General features: G+C 42.4%; 1 protein-coding gene across 1 annotated transcript in view; it reads left to right on the top strand.

Annotated features, from left to right (window-relative positions):
* Nucleotides 1–25,622, top strand: part of ST6GALNAC5 (ST6 N-acetylgalactosaminide alpha-2,6-sialyltransferase 5) — a 173,210-nt gene that overhangs the window by 143,991 nt on the left and 3,597 nt on the right. The window contains exons 3-4 of the mRNA XM_029230820.1: nucleotides 9,041–9,450; nucleotides 16,535–16,642. Of these exons, the coding sequence (XP_029086653.1) occupies nucleotides 9,041–9,450; nucleotides 16,535–16,642 (518 nt within the window). The remainder of the gene's footprint in view (nucleotides 1–9,040; nucleotides 9,451–16,534; nucleotides 16,643–25,622) is intronic.

The following is a 25,622-nucleotide window of genomic DNA, read 5'->3' as shown; positions in this document are numbered from 1 at the left end:
TCTCTGCCTGGTCACCACATAGTATTCTGCCTGTGTGTCTCTGTGTGTCTCTGATCTCTTCTTATAAGGACACCAGTGATTGGACCCACCCTAATCCAGTATGACCTCATCTTGATTTGCATCTTAAGTACATCCGCAAAAACCCTTTTTTCCAAATAAGGTCACCTTCACAGGTACTTGGGTTTAAAACTTCAACATATGTTTTCCAGGGGGACACAATTCAGCCCACAACAGGCAGGAGGGTCCTGACTGGCCACGCCTCTGAGAGGCTGTGCTGGAGAGAAGCCCCAGTGGCCCAACTTCTGTGGCAAGAGCAGTCCCCAGACATACACAAGCATCAGTATCTTCCCTGTAGTAGAGGGTTTGGATGCTCTCTAGCTATTCCTGGTTCTTCCTTCCAAATAAGCAGGCAGGTGGTGCAAAGGCAGGCAGCCCTGCTGAGGGCAGCATATCACATAAGGGATGTTCCTTCTTATTCAACTGTCTCCACCATATCACTTCCATTTGTAGGTTCCATCTTAAGTAAACTATTAATTCATGACTCCTTTTCAGTGAGTTCCCAGTGATTTTGAACAATCTACAGACACAGGCGAATTTTCTTAGATTTGTGGAGTGAGGAGACCTGGGGTTTTATCCCAGGTGCTGCCCTTAGTGTGTGATCTTGAGCAAATCACATAACCTCATGAGTTCCAGCTTCTTCCTTGATAAAATGAAGGTACTGTCCTGGTCCAGGGGTTCTTAACCTTGAGGATGCATCAGAATCACCTGTGTTGCTAAAGCACAGATTGCGGGGCCTCACCTCAGAGCATCTGATTCAGAAGTTCTAGGGTGGGGCCTGAGAATTTGCGTTTCTAGAAAGTTTCTAGACTTTGTTGTTGAGGAACCTTGCTCAGAGAACTACTGGGCTACTTAATCTCTGAGATTTCTGCCACTCGTTCTATTCTGTAATTCTAGAAAACTCATTTCAATATAATATGATTAGGTAAATTTTCTAACTTTAATTATCAAAATCTGGCTTTCTTTTCTTTCCCAGCTTTATTGAGGTATAATGGACAAATAATATTGTATATACTTAAAGTATATAATGTGATGATTTGATATACATATACATTGTGAAGTGGTTACCACATCAAATTAATTAACATGTCTATCACCTCACATTACCTTTTGTGTGTGTGTGGGGGGGTGTATGTGGTGAGAACACTTAAGATTTACTCTCTTAGCAAATTTCAAGTATACAATACTGTGTTATTAACTATAGTCACCATGCTGTACATTAGATCCCCAGAACTTATTCATCTTATAAATAAAATTTTGTACCCTTTGACCAACATCTGCCCATTTACCCTACCTCCCAGCCCCTGGCAACTGCCATTATACTCTTTCTTTCTATGGGTTCAACTTTTTTTTCCAGATTCCAAATATAAGTGAGATCATCTAGTATTCTGTCTGGCTTAATTTACTTAGCATAATGTCACTTAGGTTCATCCATGTTGTTGTAAATGGAAGAATTTCCTTCTTTTCATAGCTGAATACTACTCCATTGTGTGGAATAGTATTCTTTATTTGTCATTTTTCTTTATCCATTCATTCATCAATGGACACTTAGAGAGTTTCCATATCTTGGCTACTGTGAACAATGTGGCAGTGAACATTAAAGTGTAGATATCTCTCCAAAAGACTGATGTTGTCTCCTTCGTATGTATATTCAGAAGTGGGATTGCTGGATCAAATGGTAGTTCTATTTTTACAAAATCTGGTTTAAATATAAACATATGTCCCAGACAATGCTCACCTGATTCTCCACTTTGGATTTACCTCTCCTGACTTAAAGGTGTTGATTAAAAAGCCCGTCTTTCTCTCTATTTTCCATGCACATAGACTCTGCACCCTCCTCTGGCTTGTAGGTCCTGCACATACAAGACTCCTGCAGAAGTCAACAGAATGTTGACTTAGAGTTCAATAGAATCACCTACCCATGGTGGAACTTATTTGGGGTAGAGATAGGGTGCAATAGATGGAATTAGAAACCTGAAAAGTAATGGCATAAATAAGACCATGAAAAGATGTTCAACAGCATTAGTCATTAGGAAAATGCAAATCAAGAACACAATGAAAATTCCAATGGCATTTTACACAGAAATAAAGAGAACAATTCTAAGATTTGTATGGATCCACAAAAAACTTCAAATAACCAAAGCAATCTTGAGAAAGAAGAACAAAGTGAAGGCATCACACTCCTTGATTTCAAACTATATTACAAAGCTATAGTGATCAAATAGTATGGTACTGGCATTAAAAGAGACACACAGATCAATGAAACAGACTAGAGAGCCCAGAAATAAACCCATGCATTTATGGTCAATTAATTTACAGCAAAGGAGCTAAGAATATACAAAGGGGAAAGGACAGCCTCCTCAATAAATGGTATTGGGAAAACTTGACAGCCACATGCAAGAGAAAGAAACTGGACAGCCCTCTTCACCATACACAAAAATTAACTCAAAATGGATTAAAGATTTGAACATAAAACCTGAAACCATAAAACTCCTAGAAGAAAACATAGGTGGTAAGCTACTTGTCATAGGTCTTGGTGATGATGTTTTTTGAATCTGACACCAAAAGCAAAAGCAACAAAAGCAAAAATAAACAAGTGGGACTCCATCAAACTAAAAAGCTTCTGCATAGCAAAAGAAACCGTGAACAAGATGAAAAGGCAACCTACTGAATGGGAGATAATATTGCAAATCATATATCTGATAAAGGGTTAATATCCAGAGTATATAAAGAACTCATACAACTCAATAGCAAAAAACAGACAAACAAACAATCCAGTTTAAAAATGGGCAGAGGTCATTATGCTGTACACCTTAAATTTATACAGTGCTATATGTCAATTATATCTCAATAAAACTGGAAGAAAAAATGGGCAGAGGATCTGAATAGACATTTCTCTAGAGAAGACATACAGATGGCCAACAAGTACATGAAAAGGTGCTCAACATCACTGATCATCAGGGAAATGCAAAACTAAACCACAGTGAGATAACACCTCATATCTGTAAGAATGGCTGTTATCAATAAGACGAAAAATAACAAGTGTTGGTAAGGATGTGCATCTTTTCAGGATGACAGGAATGTCCTTAAATTAGATCATGGTGATGGTCACACAACTCTGTAAATATTCTAAAAATCATTGAATTTACATTTAAAATGAGTGAATTTTATGGTATGTAAATTATATATCAATAAAGTTGTCAAAAGACATTAAAAATATATAATACATGTAAAAAAATAGAATGCAATTCCATTAAAAATTTTAAAAAACAAATGGGATTTCCTGGACTTCTCTTTGAAGGTCACCTAGTGCTGAAGGTGGTTATGACATATGCAGGAGAATTCAAATACTGTGTTTTAGAATATATCAACCTACTCACCCAGACAAAAAAAAATATCAGGGACTGGTTACTAGTAGAATGGTGACACAAATACAGTAAGCACATTTCTTTCATACTGTTGATGTGCCGGGCACTGTGGTAGGTGCTACATGGTTTATCCTTCAGTCATTCATTCAAAAATATTTGTTGAACTTTTTCTTTATTCTCGGTACTGTTCTTGAGGCTGAAGACACAGTGTGAACAAGACAAAGCTTCACCTTTCCTGGAGCTTACATTCTAGTAAAGGAGAAAGGCATAAACATGTAAACACACAAGCCATAATTAAGATTATTTTAGGTAGTGATGCTTGAGTTTAAAAATAAGCCTGGATAAGGAATTCCTTGGCAGTCCAGTGGTTAGGACTTGGCACTTTCACTGTAGGGGCCCGTGTTCAATCCCTGGCTGGGGAGCTAAGATCCCGCATGCTGCATGGTGCAACCAAAAAAAAAAAAGGTTAAAAAAAAGAAGCCTGGATAATGGGGACAGTGACAGAAGATGGCAAAGGAGGGCAGTGGAAATATTAAGGGGTCAGGGAAGGTCTCTCTGGGGAGGTGGTTTGAGGTAACAGCTGAAGAAGGTGAAGGTGTCATCATGCAAAGACCAGGAGAAGAGCGTCCTGGGTGTGGAAATAATATAAATTATTATATTATATAATATAAATCACGTCAGACAACAGGAAATGGAGATATGGCAGTGTAATTAACAGAAAGAAGAAAAAAGTAGAGGCATCACACTCCCTGGTTTTAAACTATATTACAAAGCTATATAATCAAACAGTATGGTATTGGCATCATCTTGTACAGAACTCTCTGGTAATTACATATTAAAGGTCACCCCAGGAGCTTTGTGGAGACAGGAATATAGAGGAGGGATGGAATGAGGGAAGTAAAGAGTTACAAGTGTGCAGCAGGAACTAAAGAGAGATGATGGTGGCTTTGATGAAGGGGGTGGCAGCAGGGATTGTGAGAAGAGCTAGGATTTGGGACATCTATAGGAGGAGAGATCCAATAGGACTGGATGTGTTGTAGGGGGCAGAGAAAGAGGTGTCAAGAACAATCCTTGAATTTTGTCTTGAGCAGCTGGGTGGAAGGCACACCATTAATTGAAAAGGCAAACCCTTTCTTTGAGACTGACTTTACTATATCCAGATCACAGATGAAGAAACTGGAGCTCAGAGAATCTAAGCCAATTTGCCCCAAATTATCCACCTAAGGAGTGGAAGAAGCAAGTTCGAAGCCAATGACTCCAAAGGCCATATTTTAAACACTGCTCAGTACTTCCTCCTACCCAAGGAGTTCCTTCATCCTTAGCCAGCCAGTGGATGGAAATCATGGAAAGTGGCTCTGGTGGAGGGAGGAGGACTTCTTGCTGATGGGAGGGCTTTCATTGAACAAGAGGAAGAGGAGCAACTTGGAAGAGTAACACTTTTTCCAGTGAATCGTATTAAATAACCAGAGCGGCTTATACCCAGTGTCAGGGTAAACGGAGGTTGACAGGTAATAAAAGCCCAGTAATTACTCGAAAATATCAAATTGGAAAGTGCAGAGATTCTTGAAACCTGTGAAACCATTTAATATATCTTATGTTTGCTCCAGACCAACAATCAGCTCCCAGAGCAAGACTGGTCTCATTACCAAACTAATGGACATTATGTTCTGAGGTGGCTTTCTCTCTGCCCAATAAATCAGAATTTTTTAAAGTGAAGCCTGAGATTGCCGTGCTGCAAATGTTTGCAAGGACGTCACTGAGTGTTTTAGGTGTCAAGTTCAGTTGGACTTAGCCTGTTCTGTTCTTTTAAGAAAGGCTCAGGAGGCATCAACTGGGTCGCAGGGAGAATGCCTTCTGCTCTTGCTCTTCGGGCTGTGACAGAAATCAGACCTGGATTCCCTGAGTGTGCTTTCTCAAGCAGGAATTGCTTCTGTCGCCGCGGCCCAAAGGAGCAAGTTGTGATGAAAGTTGTCATTCTCCCCTGTCCCCTGATTGTGGGGTTTTATCCCCAGGAGTCGGGGGTGGAAAGAGAAGTTTATTCACACCTTCTAAAATATTCTAAATATCCCCAATATTCTAAGACATTCATAAGCCCCCAATGAGTTGCAGCCACTGTCCTAGGAACTGGGATGATGCATTGCGTGTGCCCGTGTGTGTGTGTGTGTGTGTGTGCGCACGCGCGCACTTCCTCTAGAAGCCAACCCACCTGCCCCCATAGGCTCCTGTGCACCGCACTCCTGGGACATGGGCTGCTGCTCTGAGCATCAGTGGTCTGGAGAAGAGGTAACTGCTCCGTGCCTTGTAGATTTTCCTGAGCATTTTTCACTGCACAACAGCCCTGATGACCTTGGCATCAAGCTCTTACTGGGGATTAATAACCAGCTGGGTTTAATGGCCCTAACTGTGTCCTGGGCCATTTTCCCAGTCAGCCATTAATTGCAAGCAGTGCCCTGGGCTCTGGCCATTGTGGCTCCCTGGGCTGAGTGGCCCGGAGGCAAATGGTCCAGCCTCCTTCTCTGCAGACAGAGCTTCCTCTGTGCTCTCCCCTGCTTCTCCCCGTGGTATTAGTACACAGGGCTGCAGGAGAATTGTTGGTTAGGGCATCACATCATGTCTTCTTTGTATATATGGAGGTTTTCTCAGAGGACTGAGAAGCCTGGAGGTTGGCTTTCATTCACTCACTTATCAACCCATCAATCAATTTAGTATTAATTGAGTGCTTACAAAGGTCAGGAAACCAGAGAGATTACCAAGGTTGGAGTGACCTAACACGGGTGCCCATGTTTCCTGCAAAGGGCGGAACCCCTCACCAAATGAGTCTTTAAGGAAAATGCCCCCAAGATTCAGGGAGGCTGACTACTGTGAGAAAGAAGTAGGAGAGAAGGCGTAGGTAGGCAGTGACTCCACCAGGAGCCACCTCCCCTCTCCTGTCCTCGGTGGAGTTTTATCTGTGTGGCACAGTCAGGAACCTTGGCCTTCCCTGAAAGGGTGCTCATCTGGCCTCACATGGGCATAGTGTGTGTGTGAGGGGAGAGAGACAGACAGACAGACAGACAGACAGAGAGAGAAAGGCCTTGGAATCTCCAGAGGTGTTACAAGTTTCACCTGTCAAGCAGCCTATGCTCTGAGAATCACAGCAGAATAATTAATTATGGGGAAAGAAATGCTGGGACCTTTCTTTAGAATTTTTTCCCCAGTAAAAATGAGCACAATGTCTTGAAATTATAAATCAAACTGGAAAATTCAGGATAATAGTTCTAGGTGAGTCTGAGGAGAAAAAGCAGGTCCCAATGGCTTTCGGGTCCAGTGGAATGAAATCTTGCAAAGTGACCTTATTAAGCAAACAGACTGAGTTACACTGTACCTCAGGGGTGTATTAAGTGCTTAGGAAGTGTCTGTTAAATGAATGAACGAATGAATATCATCTGGCCATAAGTGTCTAGTTGGCGCTCTCTTTGTTTTACGGGTGAGAAAGTTAAGTACCCAATTTGTGATAAAGTCTGTTTAGACCCTGGGTCTCCTGACCCTAAACATCATTTACTCACATGCTATTTGCAGATGCCCCTGTCATCTTTGTAGGAATGTTTTCACACGAGTAGAGTTTTCCCAGGATACAGGACTTTGGATGCTAAAACCAAAACACCCCCTAACAAACCGGGCTCCTCTTCTACCTCTCAATATTCTCCTTAGTAAAACAGGGGTGATGATGTAATATCTTTCTTATAGGTTTAGTTGAAGAATTAATGCAATTATATAAAAAGCTCAGAACAGTGCCTGGCACATAGAGAACATCAGAAATATTAACTAAGTTGACCACTCTTTCCTTTGTGCCCCCAGCCCGGCTGTGCTCTAAACAGTCCCCTTTACTAACAGTGCGGCACGGCCCCGCATTGTGTCACGTCATTGCACATCTCTGACCTACTGCCCCCCAGTAAAGCATAAACTTTGAGGGGTTCTGTTTTTCCATTCCATTCGCATTCTTGCTGCCCAGTACATTTGTCACCTAAGAGTAACTGGATGTCAAATGAATGATGAGAATTTGCAGTGGTAGAATCGCCATTTCATAAGCCCATGTGTCAATTAGAAACCCAGAGCGATCAGTACGCACTGATGTGGTGCGTACCTACCATGCGCTCCACTCTGCCTGAAAAGCCCCAGAGCAGCCTTCACTTAATGAATGACGCCGTGCCACGTCCTATGGTAAGGACTGGGTTCAACCCCATGCAATTGCTACTTTCGCAGGTCAAATATTGGCAATTTTAAATGGCTCGACCTACCACTGTGTACATTTTAATTCTATCAAAGTGGAATGAGGCATCAATTATCCTCGGCTAAAAATGAGAAAAGCGAGACTTGCAGAGGTTAGTGACTTGCCAAGGTCCCATAGCTAACAGGTAGTGTAGAGAAGCCTGGACCATCCTGTGTGGGTGCCCTTGGCCACTCTGCAGTGAGGGAAGGTGACCGCCCTCGGTGCTCTCTGTCTGGTTCGGAAGACAGAGCTATGGCTTAGGAAACTCCAAGAGTAAATACAAGACTGTATATACGCAGCACTAAATTGGATCCAGTTTTCTGAGACTGTGCAGGGAGCCAGTGCGTCCAGTTCAGAGTTAACAGAGAGGAAGGGCAGAGGCTCTGGGGAAAACCTAACAGTGCAACTGTCCTTCAGAACATTCTTGATTATCATTTTTTTGTGCACTTGCTGTCCTGGGCCTCCGGCCCCAATTACATTATCTTCAAACAGCAACTGAGAGATATTTCTCATTAAACATGAACAGGGAAATGTTTAACTTGTAAGAATGTAGGTGTTCAGAAAGTACATCACTGGTTCAGGATGTTGAAATGAGCATTGTCATTGGCGTTGTCCCTGGTGGACACCATAGGGCCAGGGCTCCCACAGGGTGCGAGTACAGTGGATGAGCTTGAGGCTTTCTCTACATTTTTGAAGATAGACTGACTCAATTTCTCTCCCTCTCCCCTTAAAATGGGAGAAACTCTCCTAATTGTCATTTCAAAATTATGGCTTCTAAGGGGTTACAATTTGCATGTCTTTTCTCACATGATTCTTAGACGATGTCCATTTAGGATAAATATATTTGTACAGCATCCAAGGACACTGATACATGCTTAACTTCCAATAAGGTGAGTTAAGAGCATTAAAACTAGTGTCACAGCGAATTGTAGTATAGTCTTTCCTTCAACTTGGGGGTAACTTTGGATTCAGAAAGACCAGGGTTTGAAAGCATGGCTTCATTACTTGCTAGTCATGCATCTTTGGGCAATTTTTTCAACATCTCTGAGCCTAGGGTTATCATTATTTGTAAAATGACAGTAACAGCAAGCTTGCTGGATTGATATGATGATTTTATCTATTAATATAAGTAAAGCCCAGAGCCCAATGGTCAACAGGTCACCGCTGGCTCTCTTCCCCTGTTGTCCAGTACTCCCTGTCACCAGTCTGGAAGAGAATGTAGGGGTGGATGAGGTAATAGCAGAAGGGATGTATTCTGGCATAGGAGGGAGAAGAGTGAAGACGGCAGCCCTCGGAGGCAGGGAAGTGACCTGCTGGTGCCAAGTGAGTGTTGCCGCTGATGGGGTCCTTCTCCCCGTTCTTGCAGCCCCTGAAAATGCACTGCAGGGACTGCGCCCTGGTGACGAGCTCGGGGCATCTGTTGCGTAGCCTGCGAGGCCCCCGGATTGACCAGACCGAGTGCGTCATCCGCATGAACGACGCCCCTACGCGCGGCTACGGGCACGACGTTGGCAATCGCACCAGCCTGAGGGTCATCGCGCATTCCAGCCTCCAGCGAATCCTCCGCAACCGCCACGACCTGCTCAATGTCAGCCAGGGCACCGTGTTCATCTTCTGGGGCCCCAGCAGCTACATGCGGCGCGACGGCAAGGGCCAGGTCTACAACAACCTGCAGCTCCTGAGCCAGGTGCTGCCCCGGCTGAAGGCCTTCATGATCACGCGCCACAAGATGCTGCAGTTTGATGAGCTCTTCAAGCGCGAGACCGGCAAAGACAGGTACAGAGGCGCGGGCAGGGGGTGCCCGGGGTCCAGGGGAGGGTGAGGAAATGTCCTTGCTTGCTGATTCAACAAAAGCAAAGCTTCTTTTATTTTATTTTTATTTTTCTTTTTTTATGCTGATGTCAGATAAGCTCATCTCCTTAAGCTTCTTTTTCTTTAATTTTTAACCATTTTTAAAATTGAAGTATAATTAATTTACAGTGTTGTGTTAGTTTCAGGTGTATAGCAAAGTGATTCAGTTATAGAGATATAATTTTTATATATATTATATATACACATACATATATAATATATATATTCTTTTTCAGATTCTTTTATACTATAGGTTATTACAAGATATTTAATATAGTTCCCTGAGGTCTACACTAGGTCCTTGTTATTTATCTATTTTATATATAGTAGTAGTTAATTCCAAACTCCTAATTTATCTCTTTCCCCCGCTATCCCCTTTGGTAACCATAAGTTTGTTTTCTAAGTCTGTAAGTCTGTTTCTGTTTTATAAATAAGTTCATTCATATTATTTTTTTAGATTCCACATATACGTGATATCATATGGTATTTGTCTTTCACTTGATATGATAATCCCTAGTTCCATCCATGTTGCTGCAAATGGCATTCTTTTATTTCTAAAAGCTTTTGCTAAGTGCTTTTTGTTGTGACCACACTGCTCGTGCCATCTATAGAGCTCATCGGTAGGGCCCTCCTGGAGACTGGACTGCTGAAGCTGAATTTATAGGGCAAAGTGAAAGGAAGCACTGAGACATTTATAGAGATAATTCAGGGCCAAATCCCTACTCTGGAGGATGAGGCAACACTGCTCCTGGCTTACACTGGTAGTAAGTGCAAGAGAATAGGTTTATTGCATTTTATTTTACTTGTGTGAACACTAACCAGAAATAAGTGTATAAGGTTATTTTTCTCTTTCAAAGGCAAATATTTATTCAGTCAACATATATTTACTGAGTACCTACTACTTCACTGCACCTGGTACTGGGGATATACACAGTCAGAAATAAGGCAGATCTAGACCCTGCCCTCCCAGAATATAGTCTTAACAGGGCCAACAGATATTCACCAAGTAGTGGCCAGTGTGCTAGGTCATGTGAGGGGAAGAAAACGGTGCTATGCCAGTGGGACAGAGAGACCTGCTGTAATCTAGGACAAGGCTTACCAAACTGCTGCTTACAACTCAGTAATGGAACATGAAATGTATGTATTGAGTCACTGCAAGATTTTTTTTAATGTAATGGAAAGAATGGAATAAAACAGACAATATCAGCATTCATCTCCTATAGTAAGTAAGGCAACGTATTATTTCATGGGATAAAATTTGTTTCGGTTTTATACATAGAAATATACATATATAGGGTCTTCTTTTGAAGTGATAAAATTGCCCCGGAATTAGACAGGGATGATGAGAGCACAATTCTGTGAGCATATTAAAAAAACTAAATTACACACTTTAGAAAACTAAAATGAAATGAAAACCATGTACAATACGTGTGAGCATATATGCTCAATAATGAGGCAAAATGTGTTTCTGACTATAGGTCAAAATCTTTTGAAAAGCACTGGTCTAGAAGATGAGGGTGTGATGGAAAGACAATCTCCAAAAGGTGTATTTAAGCTGAGTCCTAGGCCAATAAGTATTTATCCAGGTAAAGAAGAATCTGAGAAGGGGAGAGAGAAACATCCTTATGGGTATAAGAGCTCGGAGGTGAGAGGACTTCCAGGGGGTTGGAGAAGAGTCCCTGTGGCTGAAACAGGAGTGCTGGTGGGGAGTAGCCAGAGAGGAAGCACAGATAAAGGGTGGGGAGCTGGCCAAATCTAGGTGAAGAAAAGGACAGCTATAGGTATTGAAAGGAGCAGTGTGGTGTAGTCCAAACACACAGCTCTGGGTTGGAATTCTTTGTCCCTCACTAGTTATATGGCCTTGGACAAGATATCTAACATTTCAGTGACCTCACGTGTGACAAGGGCATAGTGACTAGGCCTTGTAGGACCAGTCTAATAATTAAATTTCCTCATTTCCTTAATTCTAAAACATGTATGTTTATAACTAATACACATTTAATGATGTAATTTACCCCCTCCCTTACAAAAACTGTTCCTGAGTCAATTTCTTATTTTAAAACTAAAGAGATACGATAAGTAAATAACGTGAAGTACTAAATCCTTTTGGCTATAGCTTAGGCAGCTCATTATGAAGAACAGAGTTTTAAAGAAAGACCAAAGCCCATCATTCCCAAATTCTTTGCAGGGAAGAGCTTTCTTTTTAAATCCTTAAAACCTTGTGACCATTTGAGGGCTGGTCCAGGCAAAAGTGGGCATGGCAGCTGATGGACTGAGGAGAGGTGGACCTGGTCACTGGCACTGTGGCCCCCTTCCCTGGAAGCCCAGGTGATTCCATGGTTAGCCCAGCCAGTAGATCACGTGGGGGATCCTGGTCGCCATCACACACTGTCATGAAATCCAGTCACTTACTGTCCTTTAAAAACCACAAATAAGAAAAAAAAACAACATACAAATAACAGACTGTTGCTCATTTGAATGAGTTATTTAACCAAGAGAGCACTTTATAAGAGAAGGAGAATGAGGGAAGTTATTTACAGTTTCATTTTTTTCTGGTTGGAAAATTCAAAATAAGTAGAAAGACTCTCTTCAATAGAAAACACTTCTCTCTTTTGAGTTTAATGGTTGTTTGCTAAATGTAAGTATTCCTGAAACACTGCTGCAGTGTTAGCTATTTAGGATATTTACACATTGTTCTGGATCTTCTTAAGGGATTAAGTTGAAAACTTGGAGACTAGTCATTACATCCTTACATCTTTAGGAAACAATCTCACATCAAGACATAACCCACTCACTAAATTCATTAAATTCTGACCAGTGAAAACATTTTGCTCAATAAGCCTGTGTCCTTAGTGAGACAGATAAAATTTCATGGACTGGCTACCAGGCTTCTCATCCATCTACTAGGATCCATGCAGCCCCCACACAGGGAATCACACTGATGGATTTGTAGGATGCCAAAGTACACTGTCAACTTTTAGAATCTTCGTGCCTCTTACCTTTAAGAAACTGTCTTAGGGGCTTCCCTGGTGGCGCAGTCGTTGAGAGTCCGCCTGCTGATGCAAGGGACACGGGTTCATGCCCCGGTCCAGGAAGGTCCCACATACCACGGAGCAGCTGGGCCCGTGAGCCATGGCCGCTGAGCCTGCGCGTCCGGAGCCTGTGCTCCGCAACGGGAGGGGCCACAGCAGTGAGAGGCTCACGTACCGCAAAAAAAAAAAAAAAAGAAAGAAAGAAACTGTCTTAAAGAAGCTAATATTGTATTGACTCAATATTCTCATGTGTCCATATTCTTAATCTTCAGTCTACTCCAAGCTAAAGAACAAAGTCAGAAACAGCCCTTCAGAACAAAACTATTTCTATAAACTAAAATACAAAACACTTAGGGTCGAACAGTATTGCCTCTGTGTATGTTTTTCTTGAAACCTAACAAAACAGTGGCATGGATTAAAGATACACAAAGTATGGAATATCTAATTTTGCGATCTCATAATCAGGACATTCATTTCAGGCTAACATTTTGAAGAAATGAGATAATTCAATAAATTTTGATTTATGGAAATTTCACCCTACTTAAAAGTGGAGAAAAAAATGTCTCAGGAGCAATCTGCAATTAAGAAGCATGACAAATGACATAGATGGCCAAGTGGTATTCTTTGATATTAGAAAGTAACTGCACTTGAAAATAACTTTATAATTGAACAGGGTACATTAGGAAAATATGATTCAGAACCAATATTATAGTAATTAGATAAAAGAAGTATAAATGAAATAACTGCAGGAAGAATATTTCCATAGACATTATAAATGAGATTCTGGTGGAGCAGAAAGGCCTTTAATTGTAATGTAGTGTGTACTATAGCATTATCAGCTCAGTGTGTTACTTCATCATATAAAAGGATATCTGATAATTTTCCCTAATTAGCACATGACAGCTCTTCATATTCCTTCATTACAGCTGATTAAGTGTAAAAACACTAGATATTCCTCTGTTGGAAAAAGAGTTCAAATCTTTTTAGAAAGCGCAAAGCAGTTACATTTCTATAGCCTGTGATCCCAAAAGACTACTATTTCGCAAGTCCGGGGAATTTTAAGTGGCACTTTAAAGAAATGTTCACCTTAGTTTCTTTAGTCCTCCACTTTTTATTCTCCCCATTTTTACCCATTAAATCTTTTTCTGTAGAGTCACATCCCCCTATATTTCAGGCTGTGGCTTGTGATTTCTACTACATCACACAAAAGAAGGCCAAAGTTGTAGGGAAGTTTCTGCCACTGGGAAAAGCCCTCTTAGTGTTTCCTACAACTCAAAAGCATAGGGACATGAGTGTGATTCTTGGATCAGGAATCTGGGGGTATAAGTAAGCTGTCATTCTCCTCCTGGGCTCCACATCATTCCAGTCATTCACTCTCCCAGTTTAAGTCTAGAACAACCTGCCATCTCAAGGCCACAGCCTTGGTGAAGACAAGGTCTAACTTGAGGTGAGGCACTGCCTTCTCTTCCCCTCCCCCATTCAGTCAGCTCTGCTCTGTCCCACCTCCTCCAGTCCCAAAGTTCTTATGAATTTAGAGCCCTGGTGAAAAACAAGGGGGATTGTTAATACCTATGTAGGCTGGAGGCTCCAGAATTTTCTAATTACAGTGAGTCCCCTGCATATGAACACGTTCCGTTCTAAGAGTGTGTTCCTAAGTCCAATTTGTTCGTAAGTCCAGCAAAGTTAGCCTAGGTACCCAGCTAACACAATCGGCTATATAGTAATATATACTGTACTGTAATAGGTTTATAATACTTTTCACACAAATAATACATAAAAAAACAAACAAAAAATAAAAAAAGTTTTTAACCTTACAGTGCCGTACCTTGAAAAGTACAGTACAACCGCTGGCATACAGGAGCTGGCATCGAGTGAACAGGCAAGAAGACTTACTGACTGGAGGAGGGAGAGGAGGTGGGAGATGGTAGAGCTGAAGGATCGTCAGCAACAGGAGATGGAGGGCAAGCAGCAGTGTCACTCACGCCTGATGTTGATGGCACAAGTTCCATTCCCTTGCTGGATTCAATTCTATCTACCCTCTTGAAAAAAAAAATCCAGTGATATCTGGGTAGTAGCTCTTTTTTCCTCATCATAGATGACATCCTGGGCTTGTAATAAAGATACTGTACTACAGTACTGTACAGTAAAGTGCACAAAAGCACAACCACTCGTAGAGGATGCACGCATGTGACTATGTATGCCAGACACGGGAACTAACTTATGTGATTGGACATGCGAACGCACGTTCACATCTTTGAAAGTTTGCAACTTGAAAGTTCGTATGTAAGGGACTTACTGTACTGCCCTGACTACTGATGATGGCTCCTACACAAGAGCCAGTAGCAGTGTTGGAAGATATCAGTTGTTTTGTGTGTGCTAAAAAGCACTGGGAGTAATGGTTGAATTATTATTTCATTTGCTCCAGCCTAGCAACCAAGAGGCGAGGAAGGGATCTTGATGTATCAACACACCAGACTAGATAACTTTTTATGATGTTCTCTCCTTTAGTCCTCGAAATAGCACAGGAAGATAGAGCTTCCCATGCTTGCTTTCTAGATAAGAAATCAAGGTTCAAAGAACAGCAATAACCTGCCCCAGGTCATTTAGCTGGTGAATAACAGAAACTAGTAAGATACAAATCCATGCTATTTCCATCTTGAGAATGTTTTAAATGTACTTCCTGGGATATTACTGGATCCGGATACAATGGAATGGAAAATAAAAATGAGTAAAGGAGTTAAGAACTAGAAAGTTGAAGCCACGAACTCAGGAATGGCTAAATTACCCATTCCTGTCAGGTAGGTGACAAAACAAAAGACATCTTAAAATGCCTTTTTTGGTTGTTATTCCTTATGTGAAATGGAAATAATGCAAACTGCTTAACAAAAACTCTTCCTTTTCAAAGAGGGGTGCTATGCAGTGCAAGTAGAAAAGCTTTCCTGCGGCTCTTTCATTCACATCACATACGGTGCTATGGCTGGGCAGAGTCAGACAGTCTGACCTTGGGGATAAGGTGTTGAAACTGGCTAATGATGCATGCCACAAGCACTGAAAAAAAAAAGTAAATGCAGCAACCCCCAAAGAATTGAAATTAATATCCACAGCAGCATAGCATGGTGGACCGAGTCATCCTCACAAGTCAAATTAGACCTTGATGCTGTGTCTCCACGATTACCCTTAGACTTGGTGTGTGGCTGGGGCTCAATACAGATGTTTGAATGGGCAAATGAATGAATGTTGGAACCCACCGATTTATTCCCTAAATTCTGTCCATTTTTGGTCATTTAATAAAAATTTTCACAGGGCTCGGACTGTTCTGAGGTAAAATAAAGCAAATGCTCAATTAAACGTAAGCATCCCTGTGTCCCTTTTCCTCTGGTCATTAGCCCATTCCCAAATGAATGTACTCCTTCTAAGGAAAGACATTCAGTCACGATGTTGGTGTTAATTAGTCTAGTCGAAGGCAAGGTTCTACCCTAAGATCATTTGGTCAATCAGTTGATCAATTGATAGATAAAGGCAACTGTGTTTATTCACATTTAGTAAGCTCTTTGTTATCCACCCTGCGTGGAGCAAAAAAGAATACTTATAGCTAGTCAAGTATTCTAGTTTAATAAAGAGCCGACACACGAGGATTGTCATCTTACAAGAAATTGAGTGGTAATAATTCGCACTTAAACATTGAAACATTGATCATCATCTTTGACTATGTAGAAGTCCCTTGAGAATCCACCATGATGGAGTACTGACATCATTTATCATATTATCATGGAATATGGTGGTATGAGTAACAGATTTCTATCTGCTAAAGTTCCAGCTTTAGCAGATAGAGAGAGAGTGAGAGAGAGAGTTTACCAAATGGAGAGAGAGAGAGAGTGTGTGTGTTTATAGTCAGCCTTGTTCCAGAAAAGATTTAAGATGGAGTGGGTATAATGATTATTTTACCAGCTTTCACACTTAACTGTTGTTCCTTCCAGGAAGATCTCCAACACTTGGCTCAGCACTGGCTGGTTCACAATGACGATTGCCCTGGAGCTCTGTGACAGGATCAATGTTTATGGCATGGTGCCCCCAGACTTCTGCAGGTAGGATTTATTCTGCAAATGTAATTCATCAGCAGTGTTGTGCAGTGTTTATAAATATCTGATTCCAACTATCAACCATGAAACATGTCTTACTGTCTTCTTGAAGCAATTAATTAACATGTCCCAAGTCCTGGTTCTAAGCAAACGGCATTTAATTATGTGATATAAAATATTGAAAGTTTTTGTTTGTACTGCTGGAGAATTAATCCATCTTGTGGGCTTCATTTATCCTCTGAATATTTATCAACCAAAAGTAATGCAGTAATTGGCATAATATTAACAATGAACAAGCATTAAGAAATATTCGCTCTGGGGACTTCCCTGGTGGTGCAGTGGTTAAGAATCCGCCTGCCAATGCAGGGGACACGGGTTCAATCCCTGCTCCGGGAAGATCCCACATGCCGCGGAGAACTAAGCCTGTAAGCCACAACTACTGAGCCTGAGCTCTAGAGCCTGTGAGCCACAACTACTGAGGCCCGCGTGCCTAGAGCCCGTGCTCCGCAATAAGGGAAGCCACCGCGATGAGAAGCCGCGCACTGCAGTGAAGAGTAGCCCCCGCTCACCACAACTAGAGAAAGCCCGTGCACAGCAACAAAGACCCAACGCAGCCCAAAATAAATAAATTCATTCATTCATTCATTAAAAATATATATATTAGTTTTATTCTCATTTGAAAAGAATGTGGTAATTTTTAATGAATTAAAGAGGGCAATTTCTTTGATGGTTAAGGCCTGTTTTCCAAAATTAAAATATTCCTCTTAGTCCCTTTCCCTTTCCACATCAGTAGCCTCGGTTTGTGTTTCTAAGACCAAAAGCACAGGCATAATTATTTTGATGTAATAATAATTTCTGTTGCTACCTTAAGTTACCTCCTGGCATGTGCCCAGGTAGAGTTTGGTGTGTACTAACAGACACACTGAGAAATATTCAGGGCCTGATTTGTGGAAGGCCAATTGAAATTCACCTGTAACCTAAAGGAGCGATGCCAATAAAATCAGAAAGTTTCCTAGTCTTCAGGCATGCCTGCTGACCTGCACATGGCCTCAGTCGTGATCTTTAAAAGGTAAGATCTGGGGTGGGAGGGCATTTTAAACTTGTTCATTAAAATTTATGCTTGCTTATACCTTCATGTGTTTTAAACCTAACAACTTCTCAAAGTCTGTGAGCCTTTAGGCAAAGTCTACCATTTGGAGGTTTGATGCAAGAATGATGAAGCATACTTAATTGTGCCATTATCACTTTGCCACTTTTCTCCCACCCTTTTTAATCCAAAGACCACACAGCAGCAGTACTAGTTTATATGTAAGAGTCAGGTCACAGGGGAGAAGGAAAGGGGTGGACAGAGCAGGCCTTTGAAATCTGCCTGGACTCATGCATCCCCAGGGAAGACATGAAGTAGTAAGGAAGTGGGTGGAGTTTGGACGCAGACAGCACAGGTTCAAAGCCCAGCCCTGCCACTTACTAACCTAGTGCGACCTTGAGTAGGTCACTCATTCTCTCTGTGTCTCAGCTTCCTCGCCATTAGAAGTGGATGTGATGATAATAATAGACTCTGCCTCAGAGGATTGGAGGTGGATTAAATAAGTGAATACATGTAAAGTGCTTGGAACAGCGCCTAGTACATGGCCAGAGTGAGCTTGGACCCTCACCCAGTTCCTCATCACTTAATGCACTGGCCTTGTTTTCCCCTTTAACAACCTCTGTGCAAAAAAGTAGGTAAGATGGTGTAAAAAAGCCAACTGCCTCCTCAAACCAACAGGCTAACAAAGGCAGTGGCAGTGGCCCCTTTGGGCATGCAAAGAGCCATCAAAGCTGATGGTTAGACGGCAGATATAATTATGTAATATTGCCATTAGGGCACCAGAGAAAAAGAGCATGAATAAATTGAAATGTTAATGACTTAAAGTGTTCAAGGAAATATTGCACTTATTATGGAAAACAAATGAAAGGCAAGTTAACCTGTCATTTCTCTTACTCAGATTTAGTTCATCACGGCTTGGTGCACTTAGGATGGGAATAATTTATACGATGACACTAGCAAGGAAGTCAAGATACCGTCCGTGCACCGTATGTTGGCAGCCGCTCTGAATTTCTGTTCCTCAGCCACCATCCCAAAGGTTCAACAGTTGTTCTCATAAGATGATTTTGGCCAGGACTCATCAGAAGGATCCCTAACCCCAGTGTCCTATCAGAGAGAGTGAAGAAGTGTGCTGGGCATCCTCTGGTGCAGAGGGTTAGGCTGGTGACGGCACCCTCTTCAGTCCTGATGCCTGTTTAGGAAGGGTAAGAAAGGAAGGAGCAGTAAAGATTGATTCCCAGGTTCCTTTCATCTTCACGTCCAGGACACATGGGCTGAACCACCAGGCACCCAGTTCCTACCTTGAACCTTGCTGTCCTCATCTGCAAAATGGGCATAAGAAAATAATAATAAAGCAAACAGGCCATGGTGAGGATTAAATGAGATCATGGCAGTAGAACGTTTGACACAGTGCCCAGCACACAGCTAGTGCTCAGGAAAGATTATTAATAACATTAGTGTTACTAATACTTTAATATTATACATAAAATATATAAAATAATTATTAATATTATCCTAAGCCCTTGAGAATTGCCCTGAAAGGTACCAAGAATTTTGGGAGGGGTTCAAAGAACAGGCCACAGCTCTTGCTTCCTGGAGGCTTATGATAAGCGTTACCCACACAGAAATCTAACAAGCACAGCTAAGCCACTTGGAGTCAAAATGACTCTTGCAAACAGTATCACCACCAGAAAATGAAAAAGCAACTTATAAGTTAATCCAGCTACTAGTCTGATCATTCTCCCTTTGTCTTGATTTTGAAAGAAGCTAAGAACCCTAAGGTCAGCAGGGTACATGTGTCATGAGCTGTAGGACTTAGGGAGATAAGATATCACCGGGGCCAAAAGTGGTAGGGAAGCTTTTGTGATATGACAGACCTCATGCTGGTTGAGTCCACCAGAATATACACACCTCGAGGGCAGAGACTTTTGTGTGTTGGGATCACTGTTGGAGCCATGGTGCACAGGACAGTAGATCAGTACCGTCCTGACCTATAGCAGATGCTCCATACATACTGAGTGAATGAATGGCCCTGTCCTCTCTCTCTCGTGCTGTAGTCAAAGGGTGTTTATATGACCGAAAATGAGCCATATTTCTCAAGGTCAGAAGCTATGTGACCTTGAGAAAATTATTCAACCTCACTGAGCCTTAGTTACCGTGGGCAGGTTACTTAATGACCGGCTCAGAAGCCGTAGTTTCCATGTGTACAGATGATCATGACATTAGTACTTACCTCACGGGGTTATATGATAATTCCACGACATAATAGATGAGGAATTCTTGGCACAGTGCTGGTGTACATTAAGCGTGGATAAATTTACGAGGAGAAAGGGCTCACTCATCAGCGGGTATGCACCCATGAGCACATTTTAAGGAGCTGTCTGGCGAGCACTAATGAACGGTGCTTGGTTGGCAGGGAGGGCCAAGGACACGAAAGGCTCCCATGTGAATTGGGTCCCACTTTCCCTCCAGCTCCTTGCAGGACACCCCACGGGCTGCTCACAGCAGACACCCCCCATTCTGTGGCTTCTTTATGCCCAGTCTCTCACTGGAATGAAGAGTTAGGCACATGGGGCCAGGGTTCAGCAAACCAAAGGAGAGCCAACTGCCCTTTTTGGGTAAATTAACCTTTCCAGACTTTGAGATACAGCTAGTACCCTCAAAAGAAGTCATTTACTAAACAAATCACAGAGACTTTGATTCATTAACCTAACTTATGTTGGGCACTTAGGGACATAATCAAAGATGAATGAGACAGGGTTCCCGCCTTCAGTCTCCTGCGTGTCAGTTGGACACAATTCAGTCATAAGGGACAGAAGGTTCCCAAGGTTCCTGTGGGAGAAAATATTCACGTTCTGCCTGTCGTAGCCTCTGATGCGCAGGGCTTTCTCCTGACCTGATCCAGTGGAACAAGGGCAAGGAGCTAAGATGAAAGAACATTGCTCCCTCCTGCCCCACTTCATCGGCAGCAGATGAACTTCTCTCTGTTTTACCTATGGGCTCTCATATCACAAAGGGTCCCATGGCAAATAAGAACATTGACAGCCTTGAGGACCTCTGGTCTAAGATACGGTCATGCCGCTTTCCAATCTAAATCACACTCTCACACACTTTTAAGGAGAATAGAGTCATCACCTTCTCCCTGCCAAGGAAACCAAGGCACAGGAGGAACAAACGCTGGACTACTTCTGCAGTCATTTCCATCAGCTTAGCGTGGCAGTGACCCAAAGGGAATGTCAGCTGCTATATGCTGGGATATATAGGGAGGTGCGGTAGGGGACTAAATTATATCCTGGGAGCAGACAGCTGAGCAATCCATGAGTGCCTGACTTCTAAGACGTGTGGGTTGGTTCACTCCTACAAGCCTGGAGCTGTAATTTTCCATCCAGCTCTCCTGGAGGTCTGGCCTTCTCATCCCTCCCACCCAAAGGGCCAGACTTACTTCCAGGAATCATTCATTGGCAAGAAGATTTCCAGTAGCCTCTAAACTACTAAGCACATGGACCCCTTAGGGAGACGAATAACCCCACGTTCATATTTAACACCACAAATGGAAACAGTGAATGTATAAATGGCCATGGTGGCAGATGAAGGACATGCTATTCGAAACCTGGCAGAATCTAACGCTGACTAAAAGTCACGTGACTGGCGTGCAACCGTTTCCTCCTTAATCTGTCGCTGCAGTAGCCTCCTGACCGCTCTCCCCAACTCTGGTCTTTCTCTTTCCTCTCCAAACACCACTGTGCTGTTGGATAAACCGCAAGTCTGACTCTATCACTTAAAGCCCTCCGTAGGTCCCCACAGCTTTTAGAAGAAAGTTCACGCTCCCTAGCTTAGCACACAAGTCCTCAGGACCTGACCTCTGCAGCCACCTTAGTCTCGTCTCCTCTACTCACAGACTTGTTTTAGCCGTGCTGAGGAACTCAAGAAGGAGCTCACCCTGCACACACCTGTCCCTTTGCCCTCATCTCGGAACACCCAGCCCCTCCTTCTTAATCTGGCTGATCGCTACCGGTTCTTCACCGTGGTATTAATGGCTGATAGTTTTTCTGCACATACCACATGCTGGTGCTGTGCTGAGTACGAGTACGGGTGCCGTTTCATGGAACCTTTATGATAATCCCAGGAGATCAACATTATTATTATCGCCATTTTACATATGAAGTTTGAGGACATGAAACAACTGGCCAAAGTCGTGGGGCAGGTAAGTGATGGAGCTGGGATTTGAATTCAGGTCTTCAGGGCTCAAGAGCTAACACTCTTAACCCCTCCCTCCACTGCTTTGGAGGTCCTCTTCCTCCAAGCTTTCCTTGCCTTCCTATCTGAGTCAGACCCCACCTGGACCCCTACTGGGGCCTCTGCCACCTTCCCCTCTGCCTCAGCTAACTAAGTGACATATCCATCTCCTTCATCAGCCTGTAATCTCCTCAAGGGAAGGGGTCCTATCTCAAGCCACGTTTGTGTCCCTAGCTCTTGCCATTGTGTCTGGCACGTAGTATGTATTCAGTATTGATTAACTCAACGAATAAATAAAAACCTTCCTTTCCTTGACGGTGTTTAGAAGACTGATTCTATATTTATTCCGAGATCAAAAGTGCCAGGTGAGTGAAGAGTATAAGTAGCCAGTGGCAAGTACCGATTTCAAGGGTCCAAAGAAGTCATGGTGGCTGCCTGTATCATTCCCAGCCAAGGCCAGCACTGGGTCCTCAGGCATGAGGCATCAGTCTCCATCCTGCCTCTATCACTGGACTCCGGGCTCATCAGTGTTCAGAAAGCCAGAGAAAATTAATGTCGTGTCACACCAGAGACAGCCTCAAAATATATTATTATGGGGACATAGACCTTTAAATCATGCCGTATCCATATGGGAAGGCAAATCCATTCTCTCTAGATGGACTATAAATTGCAATGGCAAAGCTCTGTTATCATTGCTTTCCAAACTAAGTGATGGTGAGTATTTTTAATCTCATTTCCCATCGTAAATTATTTGTGATAATAATGGGCCAAGCATTTAAATTCTATCCAACAGTCATATTTCTGGTCATACTTAACACATTACCAAGTTTACAACTCTCTGTTACCCATCATTTCTTGAGTATTAATTAGCAGAGTAACGACTCAGAGTAATCACTGTCATGGAACTAAATTAATATCTTATCCATAAATGAAGGACATCTCAAAGGTATCGTGAATATCAGAGTTGATTCTGCTCGAGTTATTAGCTAGTGAACATTAATAAAGCTGCCAGCATTACAGGGCAAGTTCCTACTTGGCAACAGTCTACCCTGTAGCATCAGATGCTCACAGAGGACGGGTATGGAATATAATGCATCCACGTGGTTCACATTTTATGAAGTGAACTTAAAATACATTGTTGTACTTTTTTTTTCATAGATGCTTAACTTTGCCATAATTTCTTCTTCTATCTTTGCTATAATTTAACCAACTTACTGGTCACTGGGTGTTTTCATTACCTTCCTCTCTCCCATGGCTACAGTGCATCTGTTATGAGACGTTATGGCACCACCTGAGCTGCCTGAGTGGTTGGGTGTGGATATGGGGTTCAGGCGACTCACTTGGGCCTTTGACCCATGACGGGTGGGCAGCTGCAGGCTCTCGGCACTTTTTGTGTCCCAGAAACACAAGTATTATTTCACTGGCTTCCAAGGTGGGTGGCAGTTTCCTTCCAAAAGAGGCTGTAAAAACAAGAAATGGAGGCAACAGAATAAAGGTGGTTCATGGGGCCTCCCGGGCCTGAAGCAGCTGTGTAGGAAGGCCTGTTAGGGGAACATTCCCTTCTGAATGCTCCGTACTGTCCCCAAGACCCCCAGTGCAAGCCAGTTTCCGAACAACCAAGGTACTTGACAGCTACTGATTCAACACTATTCCTCAAACAGTTCCTGACTACCTGCTATATGGTACTGTATACCATGCCAAGAATAAAAGTGTGTTTGGAGAGAGTATCTGAGAGCTCTCAAGAGAGGCAAAAGCACCATTCTTTCATCGGGATCTTTGTAGTCTTCTAGATTGTCCAGCCCAAACTGGGAGATCAGGGTCAACCTAGATCATACCCGGAAATGGAAATATCCACCCTTACCTGTTAATGATACAAGGTTTCTTTCCAATTGCACAGCCTAGCTTTAGAAGATTTAAAATGGCACGTCACCAACTCCTGCTGCCATTGATAACATATCAGTGGGCAGAATTGTAAATGAGCATGAGGCCTGTGCTTCGCACCCTGACCCGCTGCACAGTGCCCACCAGGCACGGGGCACCTCTGTAGGTGGGTGCTTGGGAGAATGCAGCAAGGACAGAGTTGCTCTCAACCATGTGGTGCCAACCCAGTGGGAACCTGGGGTGCCATTAGTGCAGACAGCCACCTGGTGGCACAGGAATTTTTCCAAGACACAGAGCCTCACTCTTAAGAGTACAGCTTTGGTTGAGATCTGGGCCCTGAAACTTCTTCAATTTCTCTGGGTATGAGTTTTCTCATTTGTAAAACAGAGGTAATAACAGTACCTCTCTCACTAGGGCGACGTGAGGATTAAATGTTAGTCCATGTGGAGTACTGAGCGCTATGTGAGTCAAGTCTAGAATCTTGGATGGCCCATGAGTGAGGCTGTGTGCTTAAACCAGGTGCAGGACTCTCACCCTGGGCGCCGGATTCTCACCCTGGGTGCCAGATGCTCACCCATCACACGGAGTAGTGATACTTAACCTTAGACGCCTGATGGAGAATAAAGGAGCTAATATAAGCTAAGCACTGAGGCTTAGCAGGTATTTAACTAAATCAGCCTTCTTAAACCTGGCTGCATATTAGAATCTCCTACAGAACTTTATAACATTGTTACCTTTTTAAATTTTTTTGTTTCGAAAAAGTTTTAGACTTACAGAAAATGTTGCAAAAACTGTACAGAGAGTTCCTGTATACCCTTCACCCAGCTTCCCCTAATGTTACCATTTTGGTCCAATTATCAAAATTATCAAAACTAAGAAATTAACACCGGTACAGTACTCTTAAATAAATTTCAAACTTTATCCACACTTCACCATTTTTCCTACTGATGTCATTTTTCTCCTGCAGAACCCAATCCAGGATCCCTTTGCATTTTCTTATCATGTCTCATTAGTCTCCTCCAGTCTGTGACAGTTCCTCAGTCTTTCCTTATCTTTCATGACTCCGACACATTTGAAGAATTCTGGTCATTGTAGGATGTCCATCACTTTGGATTTGTGTGATAGTTTCTAATTATTAGATTGAGGCTATGCATTACTGAGAAGGATACCACAGAAGCAATAGCATTTCATATCAAGAGGTACATGATGTCAAAATGTCTTATTACTGGCGATGTTAACCTTGGTGACTTGGTGAAGGTGGTGTCTGCCAGGTTTACTCACTGTAAAGTTACAATTTTTCCCTCTATCATTAATAAATACATTGGGGGGACTTTATGCAAATAACCTGTTTCTCCTCATGCTTTTCCTCTCTCATATTCCATTCATCTGTGCATCTTGCCTGCAACAATTACTGCATTGTTCTAATGGTGATTTTCTATTCCCTCATTCTTTCTAGATTATTAATTGGAATTATTCTGTATTTCATTTATATATTTATTCAGTAATTTATTGAAATCATCATGGACTCATGGATATTTATTCAGTTTTATTTTATGGGACTTATAATCCAATACTGCCATTATTTATTTTGATACTCAAACCTAAGGCACTTTTTAAAATACCTATGCCTGGGACCCTCTCCAAATCAATTAAACCAGACTCTATGGAGGTGGAACATAGGCCATGGTATTTCTTTAATACCTGTGCACTACATGGTAGTTCTTTCATTCTCCCTACCTGCTTTCTCTGTAGAGAAAAAACAATCCTTCTTCACATTATTCTGCA

The sequence above is a fragment of the Monodon monoceros genome, unplaced genomic scaffold (genome assembly GCF_005190385.1).
Source record: "Monodon monoceros isolate NGI ecotype Baffin Bay Population unplaced genomic scaffold, NGI_Narwhal_1 Super_Scaffold_18, whole genome shotgun sequence".
In the NCBI taxonomy this organism is placed as follows: domain Eukaryota; kingdom Metazoa; phylum Chordata; class Mammalia; order Artiodactyla; family Monodontidae; genus Monodon; species Monodon monoceros.
This window is presented reverse-complemented; position numbering and strand designations above follow the sequence as displayed.